The 25242-nt window shown below is 41.8% G+C and overlaps 2 protein-coding genes across 2 annotated transcripts in view; one reads left to right on the top strand and one right to left on the bottom strand.

Moving 5' to 3' along the window:
- The window catches only part of nelfa (negative elongation factor complex member A), a 65608-nt gene that overhangs the window by 39483 nt on the left and 883 nt on the right, over window positions 1-25242 (bottom strand). The window contains exons 2-3 of the mRNA XM_042402419.1: window positions 19989-20100; window positions 8866-9019 (exon numbers count right to left, since the gene is read on the bottom strand). The gene's annotated coding sequence lies outside the window, so the exon portion shown is untranslated. The remainder of the gene's footprint in view (window positions 1-8865; window positions 9020-19988; window positions 20101-25242) is intronic.
- nat8l (N-acetyltransferase 8-like) lies at window positions 1317-19656 on the top strand. The gene is made up of 3 exons (XM_042402426.1): window positions 1317-1983; window positions 3427-3591; window positions 17159-19656. Exons 1-3 carry the CDS (start codon window positions 1680-1682, stop codon window positions 17524-17526), a joined length of 837 nt encoding a protein of 278 aa, XP_042258360.1. The 5' UTR covers window positions 1317-1679; the 3' UTR covers window positions 17527-19656.

Here is a 25242-nt window from a genome sequence, read left to right as displayed (position 1 = left end):
TTAACGGAGGCGGGAGTGGGGGGTAGATGCAGCCTTATCAATAGCAGGTTGCCTCAGATGATCCAGTTCAAACTAGTTTTGCTATACATATGCGACTGTGACTCTGCAAGGTTCAACACTTCCTCAAGGAAGTCTCAGATTTAGAGCCAAAAAACATTCTCATATGTTCTGTGGGCTTCAATGAAAATATTAAATCCAGTTTTCTTCATTTCAGTGCCAAGGCGAACTTTATAGGATGATATTCATATTGCATGACAGTGATGCGCAATATTGGCTACAGTGATATGGACATGGGCCCTATTGTTATCCAGCATCTTCATATGAGTTTTTCCTCATTTGTGAAGGGAAATCACACTGTTTTCATTACATGTAAATGTAAACTTCATCCCCTGACCATTAAAGAACGTTGTGCCATAATAAAAAAATAATAAAACACACACACACAAACAAATAATGACAGTACTTGTTTGTGACTCTGTGTAATAACAGTCACGATTAATTACAGGGAGTGTAGAGGGACAACAAAGGACCGGATCGAGCATCATCGTCATCGTCATCACCACCAGTGCCGCCACAGTCGTGCGTAAAGCCGGTACTTGTCGCCGCTGTTACTTCTATACGGTGTTAGTCGCCGACAGATGGGCAAATGGGAAGTTTCAGATGCGCAGTAAAAGCCAGATAATCTCCGTGTCGGGACTGATGTATGACAGGAGCGGGGTGACAAAGCGAAGGGAAGCCGTGGAGGAATCACTGCACTGCAGCAGAGCTGTCAGTCAACAGGCGGAGGAGGCTGCACACAGCCCCACTGTGCGCCTGTGATGTGCAACCACTGCCCAGACATTAGGGCGACTACCAGCTGAATTTAAGGCTTGGTAATGTCCTCTTAATGTCGATTTATATCAGCATATTAATTTATGTCTTACATCAGTCTTTTCCTCCCCCTTATTGTCACAGTAGCCTATTTATCTGCGCAACAACGGAGATGTGAAGTCATTCAGGAGTTTCAAGGCAACATCGAAGCATTTTCACCTCGAATTTAATTATAGACCTGAATAAAAAGTTATTATGAACTTATTTTTTATTCGTCTAAGGAGCTGCAGTAGCCCTGTCACGAGGATTTCCTTCCTGTTTGACGCATCGCCCTCTCTTTACCTTGCGCCTTTGTGCTGCGTATCGCATCCTTTCTAGCCACGGTATCTCAAACAAACCGGGGATCCTCCTCATTGTAAGACATCGTGAAGACTGCTCAGAAACAACCTCTCTACGCAATCTCACCAGCGCAACCCCCCCACCCTCCCCCCTCATAGACCCACATCCTCAAAATACACACATAAGCCTGCTCAGATGCAGTGAGAGAGAGCGGCTCTGTTTTATCTCTCCCTCCTCCCTCGTCCATCAGCATCTAACGGCGCACCGCTTCCACCAATCTGTGCAGCGAGAGGACCACCCCAACCCCTGAACCTGAATCTACCCGCCCTGCCCGCTTATAAATACTGCTTGACTCACGCCGGCAAGTCTTGGTCGTCAGAAACGCTCAGGGTTGCAGCAGAACATCCCCCTTCGTCTTATCCCCTTCATCGTTTCTCTGTTTTTTAAGAAAACCTCACGCATCATCCATTTTCACTCTCATTCTTTCCCCCTTTTTTCCGAACTGTAGTTGTTTTTTTGCGGCCAGTTGCATGCATTTTTCGTCTCCCAAAATGGTTTGCGAGACTAAAATTGTTGCGGACGAACACGATGCTATACCTGGGACCAAAAAAGAGTCGATCATGTGGAGCTCTCCTCCGTCCAGCGCGGCTCTGAACCCCAGCGAGGCCAAGGATGTGAGGAAAGATGCGGTTTTTATCCGCGAGTTCGAGCGCGGGGATCAAGAGGAGGTGCGCCGCATCTTTTACGAGGGTATTATGGAGAGGATACCCAACACGGCGTTTAGGGGGCTCAGGCAGCAGCCCAAGACCCAGTTTTTATATGCTCTTCTGACAGGTAAGTACCTTTATTACTTTTCATCATGTAGGCAGAGAAAATGCATCACGTCGCCTTTTGCGGGCGTATTTATTCCCACAACAGGCTTCAGAAACACTTTTCTTAAGATGTAAAAACTTAAATATAACCACTAACATTAATCTTCTACAAAGGAATTATTTCACAGCTCATGTCACAGTGTAGGCGCATATTTCTGTTTGATGTTTGCATCCCTCTGTGATTTATTTGAGGAACTTGTTTTAAATCCCACACAAATAACATTTCTCTGCACCATATAGCCCTGTAGGTGATGTATAGCTACAGTTAAGTAGAAATCTGTTGCAACACTTGAAGTGCCAGCGCGGCATTCTTCCCAAACCTCCCCTTACCCTCCTTTACCCCCCTACCCCCCGGCACGCACCGGCATGTTGCTCATCATGCAACAAAAGGCATGGCCAGGCGCATGGTGCATGTGTATAACCGGCGGGTCTGCTGATGATGTGATGACATACCGGTGCCGTGAATGAATGAGTGAATGAATTTTGAGGATTGGCCCACAGGGTGCGCGCACGTACCCAAAAAGCACTCCCCCGCGCAACCCAACACACACATTAAAATCCTCCCCCCCTGCGGCGCGCACACGCAGCGTGCGGGCGCTCCCCCTCCTCCCCCTCCTCCCTCCCCCGCCTCTGCACAGCAGCCAATGCGCCAGTCATGCACTGGTCTCGCACGGCTTTTGTCGGTGTTGCCGGCGCATATTAAAGCCTCACGTCCCGTAGAAATCAAACAAGTTGTTTCCAACTCAAACCATATAAAGTTTTGGCGTTTTTTTAATTTATTTTGGCTTTAATTAGACTCATGCAAGACATATATAGCCTAACGTGATTGTCCTGCCTGTAAAATCTCCCAAACAAATTATTTTTCAGTGCGGTCTGATTGTTTCTTTTTGGATAGTTAGACTTTCTTTAATAAAGTGTGACGCGCTGAGGTTTCACGCCACGCTGGGGTGCAGTGGAGTAAACTAACTAGTGGGTTATTGCATGCCACACAACAACATGCTATGCAGCATCCAGCCTGCTTGTTTGTGTTCCCCTTTGCGCCCCCCAGCGTCACATCTGACTAATTACTCCAATATGGACTAAACTGGTTTGAAGAATTCAATACTAACAAAGTCTCAACTGAAACCTCAAGATTTATCTTGTCAGATTTTGTGCTCCTGCAGCTACACTGATATGCCTTCCTTCAAACTGATGAATGTTATTCTGCTGCCTTGTGTGAAACTAATCCTAATGTCTCTTGATCATTGTTGATATTCTACTGTTATGTGATGAAACTGCTGCATTCATTGATGCTTATGTCATATTGCCTCTTCTGTGTCTGTGTGGGGTTCAAATTCTGCCAAAATCAAACATGTGATTCTCTTTTCTGACAGGTTTCGTTTATTTTTCTTCCATTTCTCCATAGTAATGTGCTTTTTCGTGACCAAATCCGTCACGCTGACCTGCTGTGCGCCCCTCATTCTCATGGGTGCGCGCTACTACTACAGCAGGAAAGTTATCCAGAGTTATCTGGACTGTGCTCTGCACACGGACATGGCTGACATAGAGGCTTATTACATGAAACCCACAGGTAAGACAAGGGACAAACCTCAGTGTTCTCACTTTAGTGTGAATAATTAGCGTTATCTGGTTCGTCAGTCGGCAATGCTCCACCACCAGAGTTGTTTTATGAGGAAAATCAAGAGGGATGGCGATAAAGAGAACGTATAAAACACTCTATTTGTACTTTAAAAAGTTCAGCCGGGGCAATAAAAGACAAAATCCTCCAAATAACAACATGAAAGGCAGAGTGAGTGACGCTTTAAAACGTGGCTGCTTCTAGAGAGTCTTCAGGCGATGCAGAGGCAAGTCATTAAATATGCAGGTCGTCTCTCTGATTTCCTTTTCCTCTTTCACCCTTCTTTCCCACCCCTCCTCCCTGTCTCTTTCTCCAACTGCTCCCCCCCCCCCCCACTTGCTTCCACTCTGAGCTTCACTTGGTCACAGGCGGGCGGGGGTTGGTGTGTGTGTATGTGTGTGTGTGTATGTGCATCACAGGACTTATTGATCGCACGGAGGAAACTGCTGATACACTTTTCTGCTGTACACTCGGTGTCTCCAAGGCTCATTTCCTCCACTAAAGCTTCTAATTTGGGGGAAAAAAAAAAATCGATTTACCTCGAGTCAAACTATTCATCCCTCCTCAGGAGTTTAGTCGTTTTGGATGTGAGTGACAGTCAACCGCAAACATATGACACACTTCACACATTCCCCCCCTGCCCTGTAACATCTTGGACGCATTTATCCCCTGTTAACCCAAACCACGTGGCCAATATAAAAAGCAGGTGTTAGTTAAGCCAGTCAATTGCCCCCTCATTGTCTCTTTCTTTCAGACATTGTGCCCTCTGGCTTGGTAATCCACTGCATACACAATTGCAATTTAGCATTCCCATTATTGCTGCAGGGCTGTGATGGTTTAGAGGGGGTCAGGCACCACTGCTCTTGGACAATGCTAATGATTATATCCATGCAAACTGAATGGGTCCAGGGGGATGAACACCTGGGCACCAACATGCAGTCCTGATGGAGAGGCACCGCTGACGTCACTGTCATTTGTTGCGGTGTGTGTGTTGTTTTTTTGTGTGAAGCGTGTGCAGGATGGCATGGCATGTGGCACGTAGGAGTGGGCGATTATGTGCAGAATACATCATTTGGCATACAGCGGAGAACTTGTTGAACTTAAAGGATCCAGAAAACATATTTTCTCAATCAGTTTCTTACTGCGAGCGATTGAGTCCTACATGAAAACAGAATTTTCTGCCAAAGTTAGCGCAGTTTTGGTTATCGTACGTGAGGGATTTGTGTTGTTATTGGTTTAAAGTTGCGGGGCTCGGGTGGACAAAGGTGATGTCATGTACTTCCCTGCACCAATCAGAATTCAGCAACATTTGAATCAACGTCTGATTGCAGCTGTGGGGTTGTTTGCTTAATCAAACCACACCTAGCTAACAGTTTTTAACTTTTGCACTCTTGATAAATAATACCTGAAACCAAGTTTTGAGGGCTTTTAAGCCTGTTTTTCGTTAATGTCAGTGGGAGAATCAACCCAAAAAATCTTTCTGCCATGTTTTCAGATAGTGGTTCAAAGAAAATGTTGAATAGAGACATACCAGAGTGTGGCAGGTGAAAATACATCTTGTATTCTTTCTTCTTTGTGCGATTTTTCATTTGCAAATTGGCTTCCATAAGTGTCTACAAGTAGCAAACGGAAGCACTTTAGCGTAGCTGAATCTTCCAACCTGCACAAAATTAGCCATTGCACGTTTGTTCTTTTTTCGTAATGGTATATTTGAGATAGTGCCAGCGTATTTCTGTCAGGCAAGCAGAAAAATTTTCCCTGACACATCTGAAACATCTCAGTGCGCAGTGTCCTCAACTTGAACACTGTAGGAACAAGTGAAAAAAGTTGGAAATTAACGATAAGGTGGAAAACTTTAAACATCTCTGCCAATATTGCACGTCGACAGGACAAAGTGCTTCTTCTGTAAAAATGTCTGACATCCAGAAATAACATAACAGTGACAATAAAGACACAAAAATACCTGCTTAAGGTGTTAAGGCGTAACAAGGGTATAAAGATGTGTTGATGTCAGAAGTGGTAAATGGTTGCATGTGCTGTGTGTGTGTCAGTGTGTTGTCTTTAGGGAGAGAAATGTGTGAAGCTTCATCTTTTGGCACTTGAACCTTAATTTAATCGGCGTCCAATAACTGAGATGTCTTGGTTTTGACGATCACTTAGAGCATCGAAAAATGTAAATGTTGTATTTCTGCAACTCGGCGATTAATCAGCTTATAGGAGAAATGCTGCTTTAAGTGCAGAAAGAAAAACGGACTCAAACACAGAGAACAGTGTGACCCGTTCTTTAGATTTTTTTGACAATCAAGCAAAAAATTTAAATTGAACAAACTCTTTATAAGTGGACATTGACTCTAGGCTGTTTGGGTAATAGAAGAAGAAGAAGGTTGACAGAAGGCGAACCGTAATAGAGCTGAAAGCGGCTACATATCCCTGTCCACATGCCACGACTACGCCAATCAATACTCTTATCTCCTCTGTGTGTGTTGTGATCACTCACTCTGCTGCCACTTAAGGCCAGCTGTCATCTCTTTCATTTGCCCCGTAATAAAGTGTGTGTGTGTGATTGTGTGTGTGTGTGTAGGCGGAGAGGTTGTAAAGCAAATTGAAGGAACAATGGTCAGTAGCATAAATGTATATAGCTGTAAAAAAAGCCTATAAGCTTGTTACTTTAACATAAACAGCAGCTGATACAGCAAGCACTCTAATTGACCCGTATTGAGTTTAATTCTAAAAATCTATTATCTAAATTCAATAGTTCAATATGAGCTTGACAAATTAAAATCAATGGAATTGTAATATCTGCTGGCACAAATCTCTTTGTACAAGCTGACTACTCCTTATCTTTCTCTCTCCTTCACTGGAGGCGATAAACCAATAATGAGTCAGTCTGGCAATCAAGTGTCCGCCAATCATATGTTAACGACTGCTGTGCATATTCAGTGCGAAACTGACAGAAGACTCATAACTATTGAGGGAGTTTCCTCCATTTAAATCACAAAACGCCATTTGAGCTGTTGACCCTAATTCCTTGTACTGTATTCATCTAATCTCTTTGTACCTCTGCGCTGGAAAATCTTAATACGCATATTTATTAATCCATGTGGTCGTATTATCAGATAGATGAGTGCCCACACGAGAGAGACAAGACTTGCGAGTTCCTAAGAAAAACTGACCAAATTCAATTATACTCGAGCTTGACCACGACCTGCAATCACATTACATTGTTGACGAGTTGCAGGCATCAGCGTTTCGTGTGGTCATAAACAAGGCTGTGCAAAAATTTCAGAAAAATTCCACTGACCAGTCTACTAAGTACGAACACAGCGGCTTAATTTAGAACACAAAACAACCGTTTTTACTGTGTGAACATGCTAAACACGATTAGGTCTTCCACCTTCCACCTATCCATCTACACAGGAAATGCTTCAGTTGTGTTTTTCAGTCGTCCGTCTCGCATTCGTCTGACAGAAGATAGTTTAGTCTACACAGGCGACGTAACGGGCCATGTTTTACTCGCACTTAACCTGTGTGTCCAAAGAGTAATTTTAGGCTTCAAGTCTATTTACCTTTGTTTTACAATGACTGTGTATTGGATTCTGGACGCTGCCAAAATGTGGGTGACCTACACCCCTTATTGTTCCTGAATGTATCCTGTGTAGACGCTGACTTAAGACTGAAGCTGCTGCTGTGTAGACATGATATTAGATACAGACCATACATAACTAGTTTGTGGCAGTTTCATTAGATGTGCGAATGTGTGTGAATGGAAATCTATGTTGTATTTAAAGACTTTCTTAATTTCATTTTGTCTAATTAGAATCTATGGACAATTTATTTAAAAAAAATACAATCTGAAGATTTCTAGAGTCTATTCAAAGGAGCAAGCTAGAGCTGACTTGGGCCGGACCATTTGTTTAGAACATGTAGCCAAAATTTTTTACTATTGTGCTCATTTGCAGAACATTTGGACCTGTTCATGTCACCACTGATCTCATCAAAGGCGTGTTTACACAGTTGTTCGCTCCCTTCATAGGAAATTAATGTCTGAGTTACACCCATACCGCCCATAATTCCACAGGGTCAAAAAAAAAGGCAAAGGATGAACAAAGATACCCATATTTTAAACATATAATGTGAAGGAACTGCAGATTAAAATTAGCTTCACGTTAACTCTGGTACAATATATCAAATACAACTGTGCATTAGCAATAAACAAATTTGCAAAAGTGCAAAGACAATAAAGTTCAATCTAATCTAATGGTAACATTTAGGTTTTATATTGTACATGGTCCCTTACAAATCAAATAAAATGAAAATAAATACAGGAAGATGGAGGTTTCCCCTCGTGTTCAAACAGTAGGTGGATGAATCTCCTCCTCCTTTGTACTCTTTACTTGCTCAATCACTGTAGGTCACTGTGGAGCAGCTTAGTGCCTAAAAAGTGAATATAATATAATGAGGGTGACACTATACACTGAGCCAAACCTTCCCCCATGTGGAAGTGATACCCACTCAGTAATACTGGCTGTTTAATGAGGCGTCATGACCACTGCAGAGTCTCATAAAGACATGAGACCATTATAATACTTGCCGGTCAGTCTCACTGTAGCTCTGTGTGTGTGTGTGTGTGTGTGTGTGTGTGTGTGGGATGAGTTTGAGCTTGCTCTGTTCCAGCGGAGGGAGCAGCTTCCTCCACCAGTACCTGCTGTGCTTATTTTAGCTCTGAACGACAGAGAGAGAGAGAGAGAGAGAGAGAGAGAGAGAGAGAAAGAGAGAGAGAGAGAGAGAGAAAGGGAAGATATGTGAAGCGAGGAAGTGAGTGCTAGATAGAAAACGGGGGCATCTGGGGGAGGGGTGTGATCCTCAACTATAAAAGATATATTTCGTATGTTGGTGAGAAAGAGAGAGAAATGAAGAGTTCGCTGGTTAGCACACAGGCATAGTAATCTCCTGGGGGATATTTCAGACTCGTCAGCTGAAGCACCTCAGATTAATAAGGCATCCCTTCCTTCCACCCTCTCCTCTGCCATCCAACCCTCGTTCCCTTCGACTAAACTCTAAACTAAATGTCAAAGATGTAGCGGTTTTCTCTCTGGTGACAAATCATGAGTCCCGATGTTAACAGGTGACCAATTGTGAGGCATTTTATTAGCTAATGAGTCGTTCTGGTTATATATGCCAAACAGTAGATAAGAGCTGCAACATCATTTTCTCTTTCTCTCCCACCTGTATCGCTCCTCCTCCTCCTCCTCTTTTCCTCATCTACGCTGAAGGTGCAGGGGAGGCTGTGCAGCGGCCAACTGGGTTATCCATCATCTTGGCACAGAGGAAGTGATGTTTCCTCCCAGGAAACGAAAGAGCCTTCAAGTCTCTTGAAAAGCTGAGAAAAGACAAACGAAATGTAATTTACTATTCATTCATTCATTTATCAGAAGCTACGGACAGTTACTGCAACAGGATTACAAACTAGTCGTTTAATTTTTCACTGTCGACAGAATGACACGGATTGAGCAGAAAAGCAACATTTAGGAGACTGTAAAAGTTCACAAACTGTAAAATTCACAGTGAGGTAGAATGTTATGCTGAAAAATAAATAGTCGATAATAGCAACTATCAACTGTTTTGATAAATGTTTAACAAGTTAAGTAATTTTTCAAGGAAAAAATGCCAAATATTTGTTATATCATCCTCTCCAACTTAACTCCTTTTCTCTGTTTTATATCCTTGCAACGTAAACGTCTTTTTGGACCGTTGGTCAGAGAAAGAAATGTTACCTTGAACTCTAAGAAACTGTGATGGGCATTTTCACTATTTTCTGTTTTAGAGCCCAAACAATTAATTGATTAATCATAACAAGAAATGACATAAATAATCAGTAATTAAAATAAATTGCAGCTAACTTTTAGCCGGTTAGCTTAGCTTAGCATAAAGAAAATATGAATTTTACCCAAAATGTCAAACTATCCCTTTAACCATGAGGCAACACTACAAATAAAACTTATTTGTTGTACATTTTTGGACATATCTAAGCACAAAGGTAGTGGATTTACATCTAAACCACATACTTTTAGATTATTGGCACTCCAAAAGATCCTTTACACCACTGGCTGACTGCTGTTCCCAGACTGTACATGTGAGAAACTCGAGGCCTCAGTAGTCCAGTACCTCAGATGTCCTCTGTATGTCTGTGAACACGTGTATCTCTCGTCTATTCAGCGTTTAGAGGAAGCTGAGCCAAACATTAATGACGCCCTCAGCCTTTGTTTCACATTATGCTTAAATCAATACAAGAACAAAGACACTCATTGGAGAGACCAGATGACGTGTCAACAGCAGCATCATTGATTGCAGCGTTGTGCGTTTTTCTCACTGTGTTGAGTCTCTTGTGACCAATCACATGTCTGATCATCACCGAGAAGCGATTTTAAAGCCTTTGTTAGTAAGTTAGTTATTGACATGCGAGTGATTACATGTGCGCGCTAGAGATTAAATGTGCTTTTTAGACGTAACAGGCTGGATTCGCATTCTGCATCTTGGTGTAAATCCCGGTGTGGTGGCCTTTGACCTCAGAAATGAGGAGGGGGAGAGAGAGAGAGAGAGAGAGAGAGAAGCCCTGGCTGCAGTAGTAAAGCTGTACATGTGAACAATGGCATGCACACAGTAAAGTGTAGTATGTGTGTAAAATGTGAGCATGTACCTGCACACTTGCATACAAACAAACAACATGCATAGACGCGTTGACGGGCAGGAAGGCAGTAAAAGCAACAGTAAAGGGCCGGATAATGAGTTCCTCTGAGCTAATGGACTCGCTAAAGAAGCGTGCACGTTGTATGGGCGCGTGAGCCTCGGTTAATCGTGACAGCACACAGGTCAATGCGTCAGTCTCTTTTGCATATCGGGTTTGGCTTAAAGGCCAAGTTGATGTTAAGACCTCTCCTACTGTAAATCCAGGCTTCAATACACATGAATAATTCATTTTCCGCAACTGCACTGTTGTGTGTTTGTATCTCTAAAGTGCGTCTTGACGGTCACCTCCTCTCGCCCTCATTTGTCCCTGACGGAGGGGAAAAAAAACTGCTGATGTTTGGCTTACATGTGACAGGCTAATCCATACTCCCAGCATGCACTCTGACCTGAGGAGGAGGGTGTGTCTGTATGGAAGGACATGAAGAAGGGAGAGTGTGTTGTATATATAAAAAAAACAGCTTCAAAAGCATCTAAACTATTTCCTATTTAAATGAAAAATCTCTCAGTGTACCGCTTCCTTGTTCGCTCTTTGCTAGCTAGCTGCAGCTTCCTGTCTACATGCTCTAACATTAAAGCAGTGCAAAATAATCGCTCACAGTTGAAGATGATATATTATAAAAGATATATATGAATGTGAAAAATAGCTGCTTTTTACTCAGCTCCTTCAAAGCACAACATGCATGTCTTTTTAGTGAAGAAAGTGACAAAATTGTGGTTACAATGAATTGTTATGATAGAGAATGATGCTTTAACAATCTGATGTTACACCACGTGTATATCAGGTGCTGATATCATCGCCAGAGGCCTATTTGCCATTTAACACCTCACATGGTCACATTAATTATGCGGGGATGCAACCGTTTCAGAACCACTCCTGAAACATAAATCACCGCTGCTTAATGTACCCTGCAACAATGACACACGTGCTGCGCAGAGATATAAAAAAAAATAACACACACAAATAACCAAATTAATTTGCTGCTTCGTTATTGGAGCACAGAGCAAATAGCAACAACACACAGAGAATAGAGTCAAGCCACTTATGAGCCTTTGTCAGAGCTTACACCCACGGAGTGCTCAGGACGGCGTTTGAGCTCACAGAGAAGTGAACTACAGCGCAGAGAGGCGGCGTCTAGACTGAACGCTTATCAACTGAATTAGCCCTCTAGGTTTCATCTGAAGGAAAAGAGAATAATCTCATTAGACACCATAAACTATTCCTGTGTATGCCCCCCCTTGTGTGTGTTTGAGAGTGTGTGCGTTTTTTTTTTTGTGTGTTTTTTTTGTGCAGGGTTCATATCATAACATCAGCCAAGATTTCACACTCCCACACACATGCATGAAGACATATTAATATCCTTGTAAAGTAGTTAAAGAAATTCGATCTGTCGCATTAAGGGTGCAGTAATCAGATTTTTGCTTGTGAGAGAATCCTTCTGAATGATTTCCAGGGTTCAAAGCGTTTCCTCTCCTTCTCGTCTTCACTCTCTGCCGTGATTTATTTCTTGTCTTGAGATCATCTGTATTCTTTAGGTCCCATCCCCCTCTGTAATAATGGTAGATTCTCTGTCCCCCCCCCCGCCCCCCCCCCCCTTTCGGGTTTGTATGCCCTAGCAGCAATAATGGATCCTTTCAGGCTCATCACTATTACTGTTAACACAGATGCCTCCCTCCCTTTCTCTTAGAGAGGACAGATGAATGACTTCTTCTTCATTGTCCCTCTTTCCCCTCTTTTTCTAACTCCTTTTTTCTGAGTGATTAAGCACATTAATATGACTTTCTGGCCTCAGTTACACAACAAAACATCAGTGGTGCATTATCATATATTATTCATGTATTACCACTGTATCAAAGAGCACCACACTGATTAAGCATCGCATACCTATAACATTGTCGGACTCTCGGTTTAAAAAAAAGGATAAAATCAGTGCAGTAGAACCAGAGATGCTGCCTACATTACCCACAATGCAATTTGACTGTTGACAGTTCAGTCAGACAGCTGGGTGTGTTATGCTAGTAGCAGCTAATGTAGCCTCAAGCTGCTAGACTCAAGCAGAGGTGAGGAGTGGGCTTTAGAGGTCTGGTAACTTCACTTGTAGTGTTTATTTCCAATCGATCAATCGGTGGAGTTCCCCTTTAAGCGATGAGCTACTGTGCTGGAGCAACAGGAGGCTTAGTGCATTGCTCATAAGCATCACAGAAAAAAAAGGTCTTTTCGGAAGACAGTCTTACTCATTTCCCTCTTTCCACGTGGTGTTTTGAATCAGTATTGTGGTGCAGGACTGATAATTAAAGAAGAAAACAATAATTTGTTTATTACAGACTTGTTTTAGTTGTTTGTTTAACTAATAATGACATAATAATGTCTCCATCCATCTTTTTGTCTCCTGTATGATAGTAAACTGAATATCTCTAGTCACCTCGGGTTCTGGGAAATTATAATTACTCACAAAATGATTCATTGAGAAAATAATGAATCAATAATGAAAACATTCATCAGTTTCAGCCTTTATTTCGATCATCTTGCTCCGTCTGTTTAACTTGCTAAAGAGAGATTTCCGCAGCCTGTTTCACCAGCAGTTATTAATGCTAAAAAGCTAAAATTCACATTCACGCAGGTGTTAAACATATCGTATCTTAGGCGCTGGTTTGACAGGAATGTTAATAAACCTTTAATTAATCCATTTCATATTCACACAGCATCACTGAGGCAGTTAAAAGTTAAGTGCCTTGCTCAAGAGAGGTTTTATGGTGACTGTAAACACTTTTTCTCAGTCGGCGTTTTGATTCTAACTGGTGACACTCTGCTTACAAACCTCCCTTTATTTTCATTAAACATGACATTTCAGTTGCAGCTGTGAAGACTTGACGGGGTCTAAACCCTCTCTGTTTCTACTTTCTCTTAAAATAAAACACTCTCCCGCCTCCTATAACTTTCTCAATCTCCCTCTTGTTCTTTCTATTTTATCTCTTTCTATCTTCCTATCTCCTGGAAGTGCAGTTCCCAGCAGAAATACTGATAGGACATTAAAACCATTCAGTTTAATAGTAGTAGTGTCAGATGCAGCAGATGTGAGGTTCCTTGAATTGTGATGTCAGGAAGCTTAGTGGTAAATATACTCTTCTTAGCTTTCAGAGGAAAAGCAGAGTCAGAGGGGGAGGAGGGGCAAAGACAGATGTAATATTTGTTTTTTTTTCCACTGTGGTTCATTGTAGGGTTGGGCGATCTGGACAAAATCAAATATCACCATATTTTTAACCTCAATATCGATCTTGTAACAATATTGTAGGGATGACTATCGGTGCTTTCACAAAATATTTACACAATAAGATTTTTGATAAATAATCATCAGTAATGTGGGTATAATGACTAACTGAACAGTCTGGTAAGTTTTAGAAAATGACATCACTTTCCTGTATTGCAGCCTTTAAAAGCAGGAAAAGACAACACTTATGACATATCACGATATTAAATCTAAGACGATATCTGGTTTCATATCACGATATCGAACGTTCGTTGTTTGATGTGATCCAAGTGATCTTTTTGAGACGTGCTGTTAAGTAATACACACATTCTGATAGGCGGAGTGCGTGCTTTCCTGTGCTGTCCTCATTCCTGGCACAGGGCTCAGTTCAGACAGATGGTCAGGAGGGCTTTATGGAAGCATAACCCCCCCCCTCCCACACACACTCACACTCACACTCACACACATGCACGAGCATAATAATGCCGACAGAGTGCAGTTGACAGTGCAGCTTTGACATCTGCTTATAATGAAACATCATTGCATAGTATTAGTGAAGGCCGTGTGACCGCTTACAACTTTGCACATCTGAAGCATGCAAACAATCACTTAAATGATCCTCCGTTAGTCAAAGCTCCACATAATCAACTTCACACTTTGATGACCCCGAATGGTAACGAGCAATTCATTCTTAATTCTCTTCATGTTTGACGGACTTAATGACCAGAAATGTTATGACCTGACCTACATTTCTTCGGAGACAGTGAACACAACTAAATTTTTGATCGCTCACTTTGTGTGTGCGGAGTTCTCCCACCGGCATCTGTCACCAAAATTACAATAATTATTATTTGGCCATTAGGGTGAATCTATAACATCTCAACTGGGGTCATCTGATGCTTTGTTGTTATCTGGGATGTTTCGGGTGGAGCTTTTCAGCACTTTAGATAGCTATGAATCTTCCTGCATTTAATTCAAAATCACAACTTCCCTAAGAGATTAGTGAAACACTGGTTACACACACTCTCCTGGTGACGCCTTACCTCCGTCTAGCTATCAGCGTAGGGAGTACTACTTGCCTGTTTGCCGCTGCAACCTACATATGACAGTCGTTTGATTCAGTAACAGAAGCCTCAGGATCAGCTTAACACGGGCTTGCAGGGGCATGAAATCCCTCCTGACACACGGGAATCTGGCAGAAGCATGATGTTAATGTCACCGCCTGTATGTATATGTGTGTGTGTGTGTGTGTGTGTGTAAGAACAGGAGATTGAGCAGAAATAAAAGAGAGAAGACGTTAAGACAGTAAGAGAAAGTTATAGAGAGAATTAGGATTCAGAGTTCATGGACAGACAGGTTTTTACCGTCACCTTCTGCCAGTCACGGCAGAGTCAGATTTACTTTATCTATAACAAACAGATGGCATTTTTAGTACAAAATCATGTAATCGCTGCCACCACATGCCGTAAATATGACTGACATTGATAGAAAGGCTATTTGAACATGGTTATGTAATAAAAACAGGAGGATGAGAGGGTCATTTTCCTTGAAAGATTACGATCGGTAAAGCGAGGGCACACACCTACATGCCGCGCTGGTTTCAATCCTCGTTTAAAAAACGCCTGATTAAAATTCAAAGGAGGACGATTTCAAAAGAAGCACGATGACCCCGTAACATTACTTACTTGTGACATTTTTCCCTACGCTATTTAACCTTATGAACCAGCGGAGTTTTTGTAGATGTGCTGAGTCAGAGTAACTTGGGGACTTTGAATAACTGAGGGATTTTTTTTGCTCTTTAGGGAGCACTAAACATAAGACAAGGTGATACTGAAGGTGTTCTGCAGCTCTTTATCACATCGTTTTGTCCTAAAAACTCTTGTTAAATGTGAAAACCGTGAAGAATTCACAAACATAATCACTCAGTGTCAAAGTGAACGGACTACAAACTGCAGAACGAATATAGATTGATATTAAAACGGGTTGATATTCAAGCTCTCAGTGGTACTCTGGTGGAGGAGCATTGTCTGCTGACATTTTATCTGTATTGGTTTAACCTTGTTTGTCTGTCTGTGTGTGTGTGTTAGTCTTTTTATTTGTCTGTCTGTCTGTCACCAGTACCTGTCTGAGTGTCTGATGTATTAACTGTGGGGCACAGCAAGTCCTTTACACAGTATGAGTCACTGTAAAAATGTTTTATTCCTGCCTGTTTTTAAATTACAGAGCGGTGTTTATATAAAATGAGAATCAGTTCCTGTAACACAAATGACCATCTAAACCTGGAAATGGATTTTTTCCCCCCCTAATTGACAAAAATTTGTCTTTTTCTATCATTTGTGCCTCTGCTCCACCACACTGTGAGACCAAAGCGACCGCTCTGTCATGCCTCTGCTTTTAATCAGCAGCGTCTAACTGAGTGGCTAATGCCATTAACCATCAGTCAGATACTAGTCTCTGCCCTCCTCATTTATCTACTCCCTGCCTTCCTTATTCTGTTCTGCCTCCCTTGTTCTCTCCACTCAGAGCATTTAAGCCATTACGACATCCAACATACTGCTAATGGAAACACAGGACGTTCTTTTTCACTTGAGTTTTTTGGCGCTAAACACCCTCATCCAATCCCCTTTGCCACTCCGATCATTGCTTTCATCTATCAGTTTTGTTTTTGCAGGCCATTCGTGTTGCATAGTTTGTTAAATAAGATTTACTATTTGATTAGGGCGTGTTTGCAAGGCTAAACGGATAGTATCAAACCTTTAACTGTAGAAAGTGTTTGGTCTCAACTTTTTTTGAAATGTGGTCACAAGCTTGAGTGTATAAGAGCGGCTGAGAGTGAGGGTCTCTACACTTCACTTCTTCTACATAAAAAACATTTTTCATTGATCCCAAAAAGATTAAAACACTACAGTGATAAAACTACTGAACCACATGATGAGAGGCTTTAGGCCCTGTTTGTTACTGTCATATCTTGAAAGTGTAGTTCGATATTTTTGGAAACAAGCTTATTTACTCTTCTTTATTTACTAGTCTTGCTGAGAGTTAGATGAGAAGACTGATACCACTTTCCATGTCCGTGTGGTAAATATGAAGCTATATGGCTGGTTAGCTTAGCTTAGCTAAAAGACTGGAAACGGGGAAACATCAACCCTGGCTCTGTCCAAAAGTAACAAAATCCAACAACCAGCACCTCTAACACTCAAAAATGAAATTACAGAATGACAGTAAATTAAATGTAACATGTCAATTAAACCACAATGTTTTTACAATAGTTTTACTGTTCTGATTCTGTTACTTCTGAGCAGAGCCAAGCTAGCTGTTTCCCTTTATTTCCAGTCTTTGTGCTAAGCTAAGCTAACCAGCTGACGACAGTAGCTTCATATTTTCTGTTCATACATGGGAATAGTATTGATTTCTTCATCTCTCGGCAAGAAAGTGGAAATGTTGAACCACATTTTGAAGTGTTTATCTTTAACTTGTATAAAACAAACTTAATTTTATCAAATTTATTTTCTCTTGCTCTCTGTCAGGCTCCTGTTTCTGGGTGGCAGTGCTCGACGGACGTGTGGTTGGCATTGTGGCGGCGCAGGGCCGTGAGGATGACAACACAGTTGAGCTACGACGCATGTCGGTGGACTCGCACTACCGCGGCAAAGGCATCGCAAAGGCACTGGGTCGTCGTGTTCTGGAGTTTGCCGTGCGCAACAACTACGCCGCCGTGGTCCTCGGCACAACGGCCGTCAAGTTGGCCGCTCACAAGCTGTACGAGTCGCTGGGCTTCCGCCGAACGGGCCAGAGCGAGGACTACAGGCTCCCTGGGATGAGCCGCTCGCCGCTGGAGAGGCTCTTCTTCCAGATCCGCTACAGCCGCTACCGCTTGCAGCTCCGCGAGGAGTGAGAGGTGACAGGGAGAGGGAGAGAGAGATGGAGAGGGGGAGATGGAGAAAGAGAGGGACAGAGAGAGAGAGCAACGACCCTCCTTCACCTGAGAGCCCCGACTGCATCCTCTCCTCTGACAGCTTTTATTTATTTTGTGTCATTAGAGATAACTTCGAGTACTACTTAACACTTCTACTATTTCATCTTTAAAGTCACTAACGTTTTTATTACTATTATGCTTTTGTTGCTGTTGTTTTTGTATTATACTTTTACATTTTAAATAAGAGTTTGTTTCTTTTCCTCTATTTTATTAATCTATTTTTTTGTACCTTTACCCCTCCCTTTCCATTGTGGGAGAAAAAAAAAAAATTGGCATTCATAGAAGACATCTAAGTGGCAACCCAATAGGCACCCTCCCTTGTCCCTTTGGTTTCAAGATCATGTGACTCAGATCAATACTACCCTTCATTACTATTCCACAATGCCCCTCTTTACCCCTCCCCCATTACCTCAAGCCTTCCCTCCCACCTCCCCTTATTTCCCCACGATAGGTTCAGACGAGTGCAATGAGACATTTGCATTCTGTTTCATTGGGGGTGGACAGAGCAATGGATGGGTTGGGAGGGGCAGATATGGCTTCCTTGAGAGGAAAACTCATTTAAAGTGGTGGGGGAGCTTGTCGCTTACACTCAGACACACTCTTCTTTTACAAAAGATTTGCAATGTTTCATTTTGTGTGTGTATTGTGGACAGAGCGTGGTCACACACACACACACACTCACACACACACACACACACACACACACATACACGTCAAGTCATATGGCTTTTAGCCAGTCTCTTAAGACACCATATTGAAGCACAGCAAGAGTGTGTTACTGACCCCCATAGTGAGAGAGAAGGATGACAGGATGGTTACCGGAATATGTGCTGTGTATTCCTGCGTCCTAAATGGACATGAAACAACACAGTGCATCTTCCTCACAAACCCTCCTCTTCATTCTTCTCTCTGCTTATTTAATTGGGTGGAATTATCCCTCCTTCCTCTCTATTTTTCCTTCAGATCTATCATCAGTGTATCACTCCTTTTCTCACCGAAGCTGTGAAGAGGGTCTTTGATTGGTTGAGGTGACAGGAGGGTGGAGCTTTCTCGCTGCAGTGTCGCACTGACAGATCCCAAGATAAAATATGGCTGCATGTCAGTGCTTGTGTGTGTATGTAAGTGTGATTGTTAAGAGTATGTGACTGTGTATGTGTGTGTGTGTATGTGTGTGTGTGTGTGTTTGATGAGGCTATGGTCACACATCAGACCACGCCTCCACAGTGTATGATGTGAACAATTATTTTTAATTTGCGTGAACAGACACGCACCTTTCTTGCTATGAGTCAAGTATTATCTAACTAAACATTACTATTGTCTATGTGTACTTATAAATTGTTTACTGACTGAAGAAAGATAAATTCTAACATTTTGAAAATGTTTAGTATTTGACTGATAATTAGTAATTTTATAACTTTAAACACAAAATACCACATTGTAATACACAATTTTACTGTCAAATCTATGACAATTACAAAGAAGCTGCAGTCTACACGCCGCGTACTTAATCCAGGTTATTTGGGGACAACTTGGGTAAGACATGACTACAAGCAATACTTGCAAACCTTCAGTACATAACTGAGCACAAAAAGTGAATAATTACTGAAACCAATGTATTGGCATTATTATCCCCCCCCCCTCCCCCATGTATTTATATTGTGTATAAAGTTAAAAACTCATGTAGCAAAGAAAACGTAAAAGTTTCTCCCATAACACCTTTCTCCATCTCCATCCTCCTACCATACAACCAGCAGTAGATTCAGCCATCCACTACTCTGAGCCTAAGTTGTGTCATCAAATCAGTTGTAAAAAGTAAAATAAAATTAAAATACGACAAAAAAAAATCACATAAAAGGGAAAAAAAAAAACTGAAAAAAAAAATTGAATACAAACGTAATCGTCATGAAGTTAGCACTGACCCTCCTTGCCTTGCCACCCTTTTCCCCTCCAAACTCTAACCCTACCTCCCATTCATGAATCTGTCTGCAACCCTGGGCAAGACCCCACACCTTCCATTTGAAACCTGCACACCCTCCACTAACCTTTGACCTTCCCTTTCCCAGGCCCCACCCATCCCCCCCTCCCCCCTCCTCCTCCCGCCCATCTCTGCATGCGCCACAGAGCCTTGCTGCACTGCTTTTATTATTCCATTTGAAGCTTGTTGGACCAACCTTTGACCCCGCCCCCTACTCTGATGTCATCTGGGCAGTGTGACGCTGCCTCTGTGGCCACGGGACAGATTAGTGCCTGGCCGCAAGGATGATACGTGTGATTGTGTGTGTATGGATGTTATGCAGAAGACTGAGAGAGAGAGAGAGAGTGAGAGAGAGAGAGAGAGAAAATGTGTGTTCAGAGTTGGTGCAAACATAGGAAGCACTCACCAACTGCAGCACTGCCTGGATGACATCTCGCCTGCCAGCCAACCAACTGTAGAATGCAAAAGCAATGCAAGTGTGGCATGCCTCTGTACCCGGTGTGTGTACGGTGCCTGCCCTGGAAAAGTGTAGAAAAAAATTTAACTGATATACATATACTATATATAAATATATATATAAAAAGAAAATAAGCTTCTTTTTTAGATGAACATATAAAAGAAATGCGTGTTTCTTTGTTTGGAAAAAAAAAAAAAAGAAAAATTGTACCATTTGCATGAAAATGTGTCTTTGAATGCAAATATAACTTTTAGGGGAGAAACTCCTAGCACATGGCATACAGTGGAACCATAGACTTGTAATTTTGATAATTTCTTTACTTTATTTTAAATGAATTCAGTGTAAGCAAGACGAGGGTGTGAAATGAAGAGTAGCCGCTAGCCAGTGCTCATAAATCTTTGTTGTTTTAGAAGTTGTATCCCATTCCAGCAGGAATGAAAGTGGCTATTCATATTCAGATTTATTGGGCACTAGCTGGTGGACAAAAAAATAAAAGTTAGTTTCCCTCCTTGATCATGTCGGGAGAGCGGGCTTAAGACCGCAAGTGTCAGAGCTCTTCTTCTATTAAGCCAGCCTGTGGTAAGGATCCCAAACACTTGTCAGGAATAAAATCGTCAATGGGCATTTTGACAAAATGATGCAAAGGAAAACATGTATTTCCCTGCAGTACTTATGAATCTTGCAGTTGACGTGATTGAACCTCAAGTTATGTAAGCTAAAAGTATACAACACATACCTGTTTTCTTTTGGATCTAACTTTGGATTATACTTGCCACAATCATTTTTTTTAATTTTATTTAAGGATCTACATAATAATCCCCACAATGGATAAAAGTTGATCTTAGCTACTTTAAGCTTTTGAGACGCCTACGTATATCCCTCCCTTTGTTCAAGCCATGTGAAATGTGATGTGTTTAGAGGGGGTTAAACAACTGACACGTTCCTTGTCTTTTAATTAGAGCCGACCCAAGATTTCCCTATGAAATCCTACAACGCAAAAGTGAGCCGCAAATGCGCCGAAAGCATCAAACTGTATTGTTTTCAAAAAGACATCAGATGTTTTCATCGGGCCAACACGTGGAGGATGCTTCAAACCTCCTTGATGATTCTGCTTTTAACTCAGTTGATGCTGAAAAGCCTAAAAAGGACCAGACTGTATTTTGTAACGTATCTGAAGCAACAGCTACCACTGACCTACTTTGAGGCAGAATACTGAAAACTAAACTAAGCAGGAAATAGCAGGTTACAACAGCCAAACTACAGTACGAACAAGACAATATTCTTGCCAGTTTTTCTCCAAATATAAGAATCACACGACAGAGCAGACTATTAACCATCTTCATTTCACCTAAAGTAAAATCTAATATGACAGTTGTGAAGTGTAGTTGTCAGCCGTGTTGAGGCTTCAGACGTCCTCACGCATTAAAATTTGGAACAGTTATCATTTAAAGTCAGTTATTGCTGCCAGTGTATTCAGGTGGTTTTGTATGTGCTTTATGTACTTGGGTGAGGTCTGAAGGTTGAGAATGAGCGGTGGGCTTTGCTGAGGTGGGTTGCAAAATAAACTGTGGTCTGGATCTTGTGGAAGAATGTGAAAACTGTTAATTCTGAGCCATTTCTGCTGCTGCCAATCTCAGTTTTTGCCTGATGAAATTTAACATGCTCCTTTATGTATTTTTGGGAGAAATTATTACCCCATACTGGTACATACTCTGAACCAAGGTAATATCATTCAAAGCGCCTTTGCCAAGGCCTTATGCACTGGAATCAAAAGCTGGAGTTCAAATAGCTTGTGGACTGCATGGCTTAAGGTAGTTACAGGGTGATTTTGAATTGTAAAGATGAAGTGCACTGACTATAATGCATTTATTTATAGTCTGAGCGATGTTTGTTTTCTACTTCATGTGAATGCTATGCCCTGTGAAGTCTCACCTCCCATTTCAAATTTGCTAATGCATACTTAATGTTAGAATGTAGAAATGAATCTGTATGCAACTTCCACCAGAGTGTAAATTTAGTTACAAACCATTCCTCATTCAGAAATGTTCTGCTGATGTACAATCCAAAAAAAAAAAATCAATCTCACACGTTTTCTATTTGGTTTTTCTGTGATTTGTTTGACTGTGAGGGTGCTTTCCTATTGGTTGATGTTTGAGAAGGTGTGCTGCATAAAGGCCTCTCCCTGCTGAGGAAGGCTCTTTTATTTTAGAGTGCTTTAGAACCCAAAAATGATCATCTGATGCTCTCTGATGGCAGACACAAAGGCACAAACTGACACTATTGAATCCAAAGCTTCAACTTCAGCAGTTTATAAATCCTAAAAACGTGGCCACATTCAGTTCTGACCATTTAAAATAACCAAACGGTAAAAAAAAATATCAGTATTTCTCATGATCAGTATTCCATTAGGTTTATCTACTGGTGAAGGAGCATAGAATTCAAAACTGCACAAATGTACAGATCCTGTGGGTGTGTTGTGTTACTCTGATGGTGTGTGTCAATGCTCAACAGCCTTGGGGGGCGAGCACTCACAGGCATGAATGTAAACTGCCAACATTTAAGGTCTTAGAAAGATTTTTTTATGTTTTAAATCTTTCCTTGATGCTTTTTTTTTTTTTTTTTTTTTTTTTTTTTTTTTACTTTATGAATGAGATGAACAGTGGAAAAAAAGGTGAAAAGCAGCTATTGGTTCTTTCATTAAGTTACTAAATCACTACATTAGATGTTAGACATTTTGTGTGATTGTAAATAGCTGTATCTCCATCTATTGCTGATTATTTACTGCAACCTGTCATTTTTTTTGCTAGTTTTAACCAATCCTGATGGAGTTCATTTTTTGTCTCCGAAGATGGCTGTCACCTGGAACGTTCCACCTAACGAGGAGTACGAGGGGTGAGGGAGGAATGTGGCACATTGGCAGTTAAAATGAGGGGGGGGATGTGTTGGGGCAGTGGGATGGAGGTCTGCGGCAACATTGCTCCACAGCATGGACTCCCTCTCTCTCTCCACCTCTGGTGAGGATTTTGCTCCGCTGTGGCTAATAAAGAAGGACTCACTCTGGACTGAGGCCACAGGTGCCAAGAACACATAAGCACTTGTAGCACAACTGTGTCTTGTTTTGCTATTACGGTACAGGTAGTTTTGATTTTTTACATTTCCTATGAAGAATATGGATAAAGTTTCTCTTTCTCCTGTTTTACCAACTGTATGTATCATAAGCATATATACAAGACATGATGATACCATAATGTATAATTCGTACTATGACCCACGGCTATTTTTTGAGGTGGAAATTTGCCAAAGGTGACAGTAATTGCTGCATTTTTATTCCTTATGTGGCTATATTTTGTTCAACACAATCCTGTACTTACTTGGTATTATTTGGAAAAAAATCCTGCCCACGTGCCATCCAATCAAGCAATAAATACAAACAAACAGACAAAACTACAAAATGAATTACATACTATCAACTAGGATTTTATGAAAAACATGAAATGCTGCATTGATGTTATACCCTTATACTGTATCAATTAGTGGCAGTGATGCCATCACGGTATTGGCATTGCAACGTTACCACTCATATAGAAGCCTGAGGGGGTGATTGATTGTAAAATGTTTCTGTTTTTTGTATTTTTCTTTACAAAGAGGTGTTAAAGACGTGTTTTTTAAAACTCGAAGTTGAAGTACACAGGTGTACCTCTGCATATTTGTACAGATGTCAATAGGAAATTGGAGAAATGACAAGAGGGGGATGATGGACGCTATAAAATGAGCAAGTTCAAGCAGACAGGAAAAAGATGGCGCAGCCACACTCTGAAAGTGGTTTCTAGTGTAAGTCTCTTAACTGAGCTTTTATTTAACCACAAAGACTTCCGGTTAACTGAGACATGCACTGCATCTCCACTACCACCACTCTGTCAGTACAATTGAGAATAATCAATTAAAAACATGCTGCAGCTGCCAGAATCGCAACTCTTAACCTTGTTGACTTTTCTTACAAGTCAGATTCAAAGTCTTTTTTTGAATCTGTAAGTTAGTAACTGTAAAGTTGTAAAGTATATTTACTGTAAATAGCATCTGGGGGTCATTTTTACTCCTTTTGTAACAGAAACTGTGGATTTAAAATATATAAAATTATATTTTAAAGATATTTACAGCACTAATAAAGAGATTCTATAGTAATGCAGGTGTCCTCATCTGTATTACCTCACAACAATCCTGTACTGACTTACAGCCACTTTCGGGGACTACAGTGCTCGCCATCTTAGCCCCGGTGTCTCTGGCCCTCACTGATGGGTTCAGACACAGCCTTCCTTGTCCCGTCTGTCTGCTTGAACTCTCAAGTCGTCAGAGAGAGCCTGTCACTGCAACAGCGGCGGCACTGTTAGCTTATAGCTCACGCCGGCCATGGCCATGAATATCAGTGGTTCTGGACTGAGCTATCAAGCTAGCAAGCTGCTGTGATGCAAGCGGCTCTCTCTGCCCTGGAGCCCTGTCATGGCTGTTGTCTGTTGCCAGGAAACCGACCCGCACAAAGCACAGCAGGGGATTGATATGCAGCCACACTGTGGGGAGGCAGGCAGGTCAACCAGCCGGCCATGATAGAGGAGAGGAAGGAGGGATTGATGGATAGATGGAGATGAGATGGATGAGCTTAGGGGGGAAGGGAGTTAAATTGTAACTGAGGGAACTTTGTAATTGGGGGTTAGGGGACCTGGAGGGGAAGGAGGGGTGCTTTGGCTACTGTGAGGAATTCGAGAAAAGAGGCCCCATATCGGGGAGGAGTGAGTAAATACTGCTCGGGGCCTGCTGGGTTAGAAAGCTGACAGGAAGGGATGTGAATGAAAAAGAGGAATAGCGGGGTCAAAAATTATAAAAAAGGGACGGTGTGGGCTTTGATTCTCGTGTACACTACGGAGGCCGAGCATTGTGTGGTGATTTAGCAGATCTATTGGTCGAGCACCGTCTCCCAGTGCTTGAAATAAAGAAGGATATCAGAGATGGAGTCTGGAGACTGTAAAATAGTTCAGGCGCTGTTGGTTCAACCAGTCTGCCCCGACCTCAGTGAGACTGCAGTGAAACCTGATTTTTATTGGGGTCTATTAGCTTTCAGTTCCCTTTCTGCCATTCCTTTGGAAGAGTGCTGTATTACGACACCGGGATTACTATTATTATTGTGATTATTAACCCTTTCTTTTATACT

This window comes from Thunnus maccoyii, chromosome 22, assembly GCF_910596095.1.
Source record: "Thunnus maccoyii chromosome 22, fThuMac1.1, whole genome shotgun sequence".
Lineage (NCBI taxonomy): Eukaryota > Metazoa > Chordata > Actinopteri > Scombriformes > Scombridae > Thunnus > Thunnus maccoyii.
The sequence above is the reverse complement of the archived record's forward strand: the minus strand, read 5'-3'. Positions and strand labels throughout refer to the sequence as shown.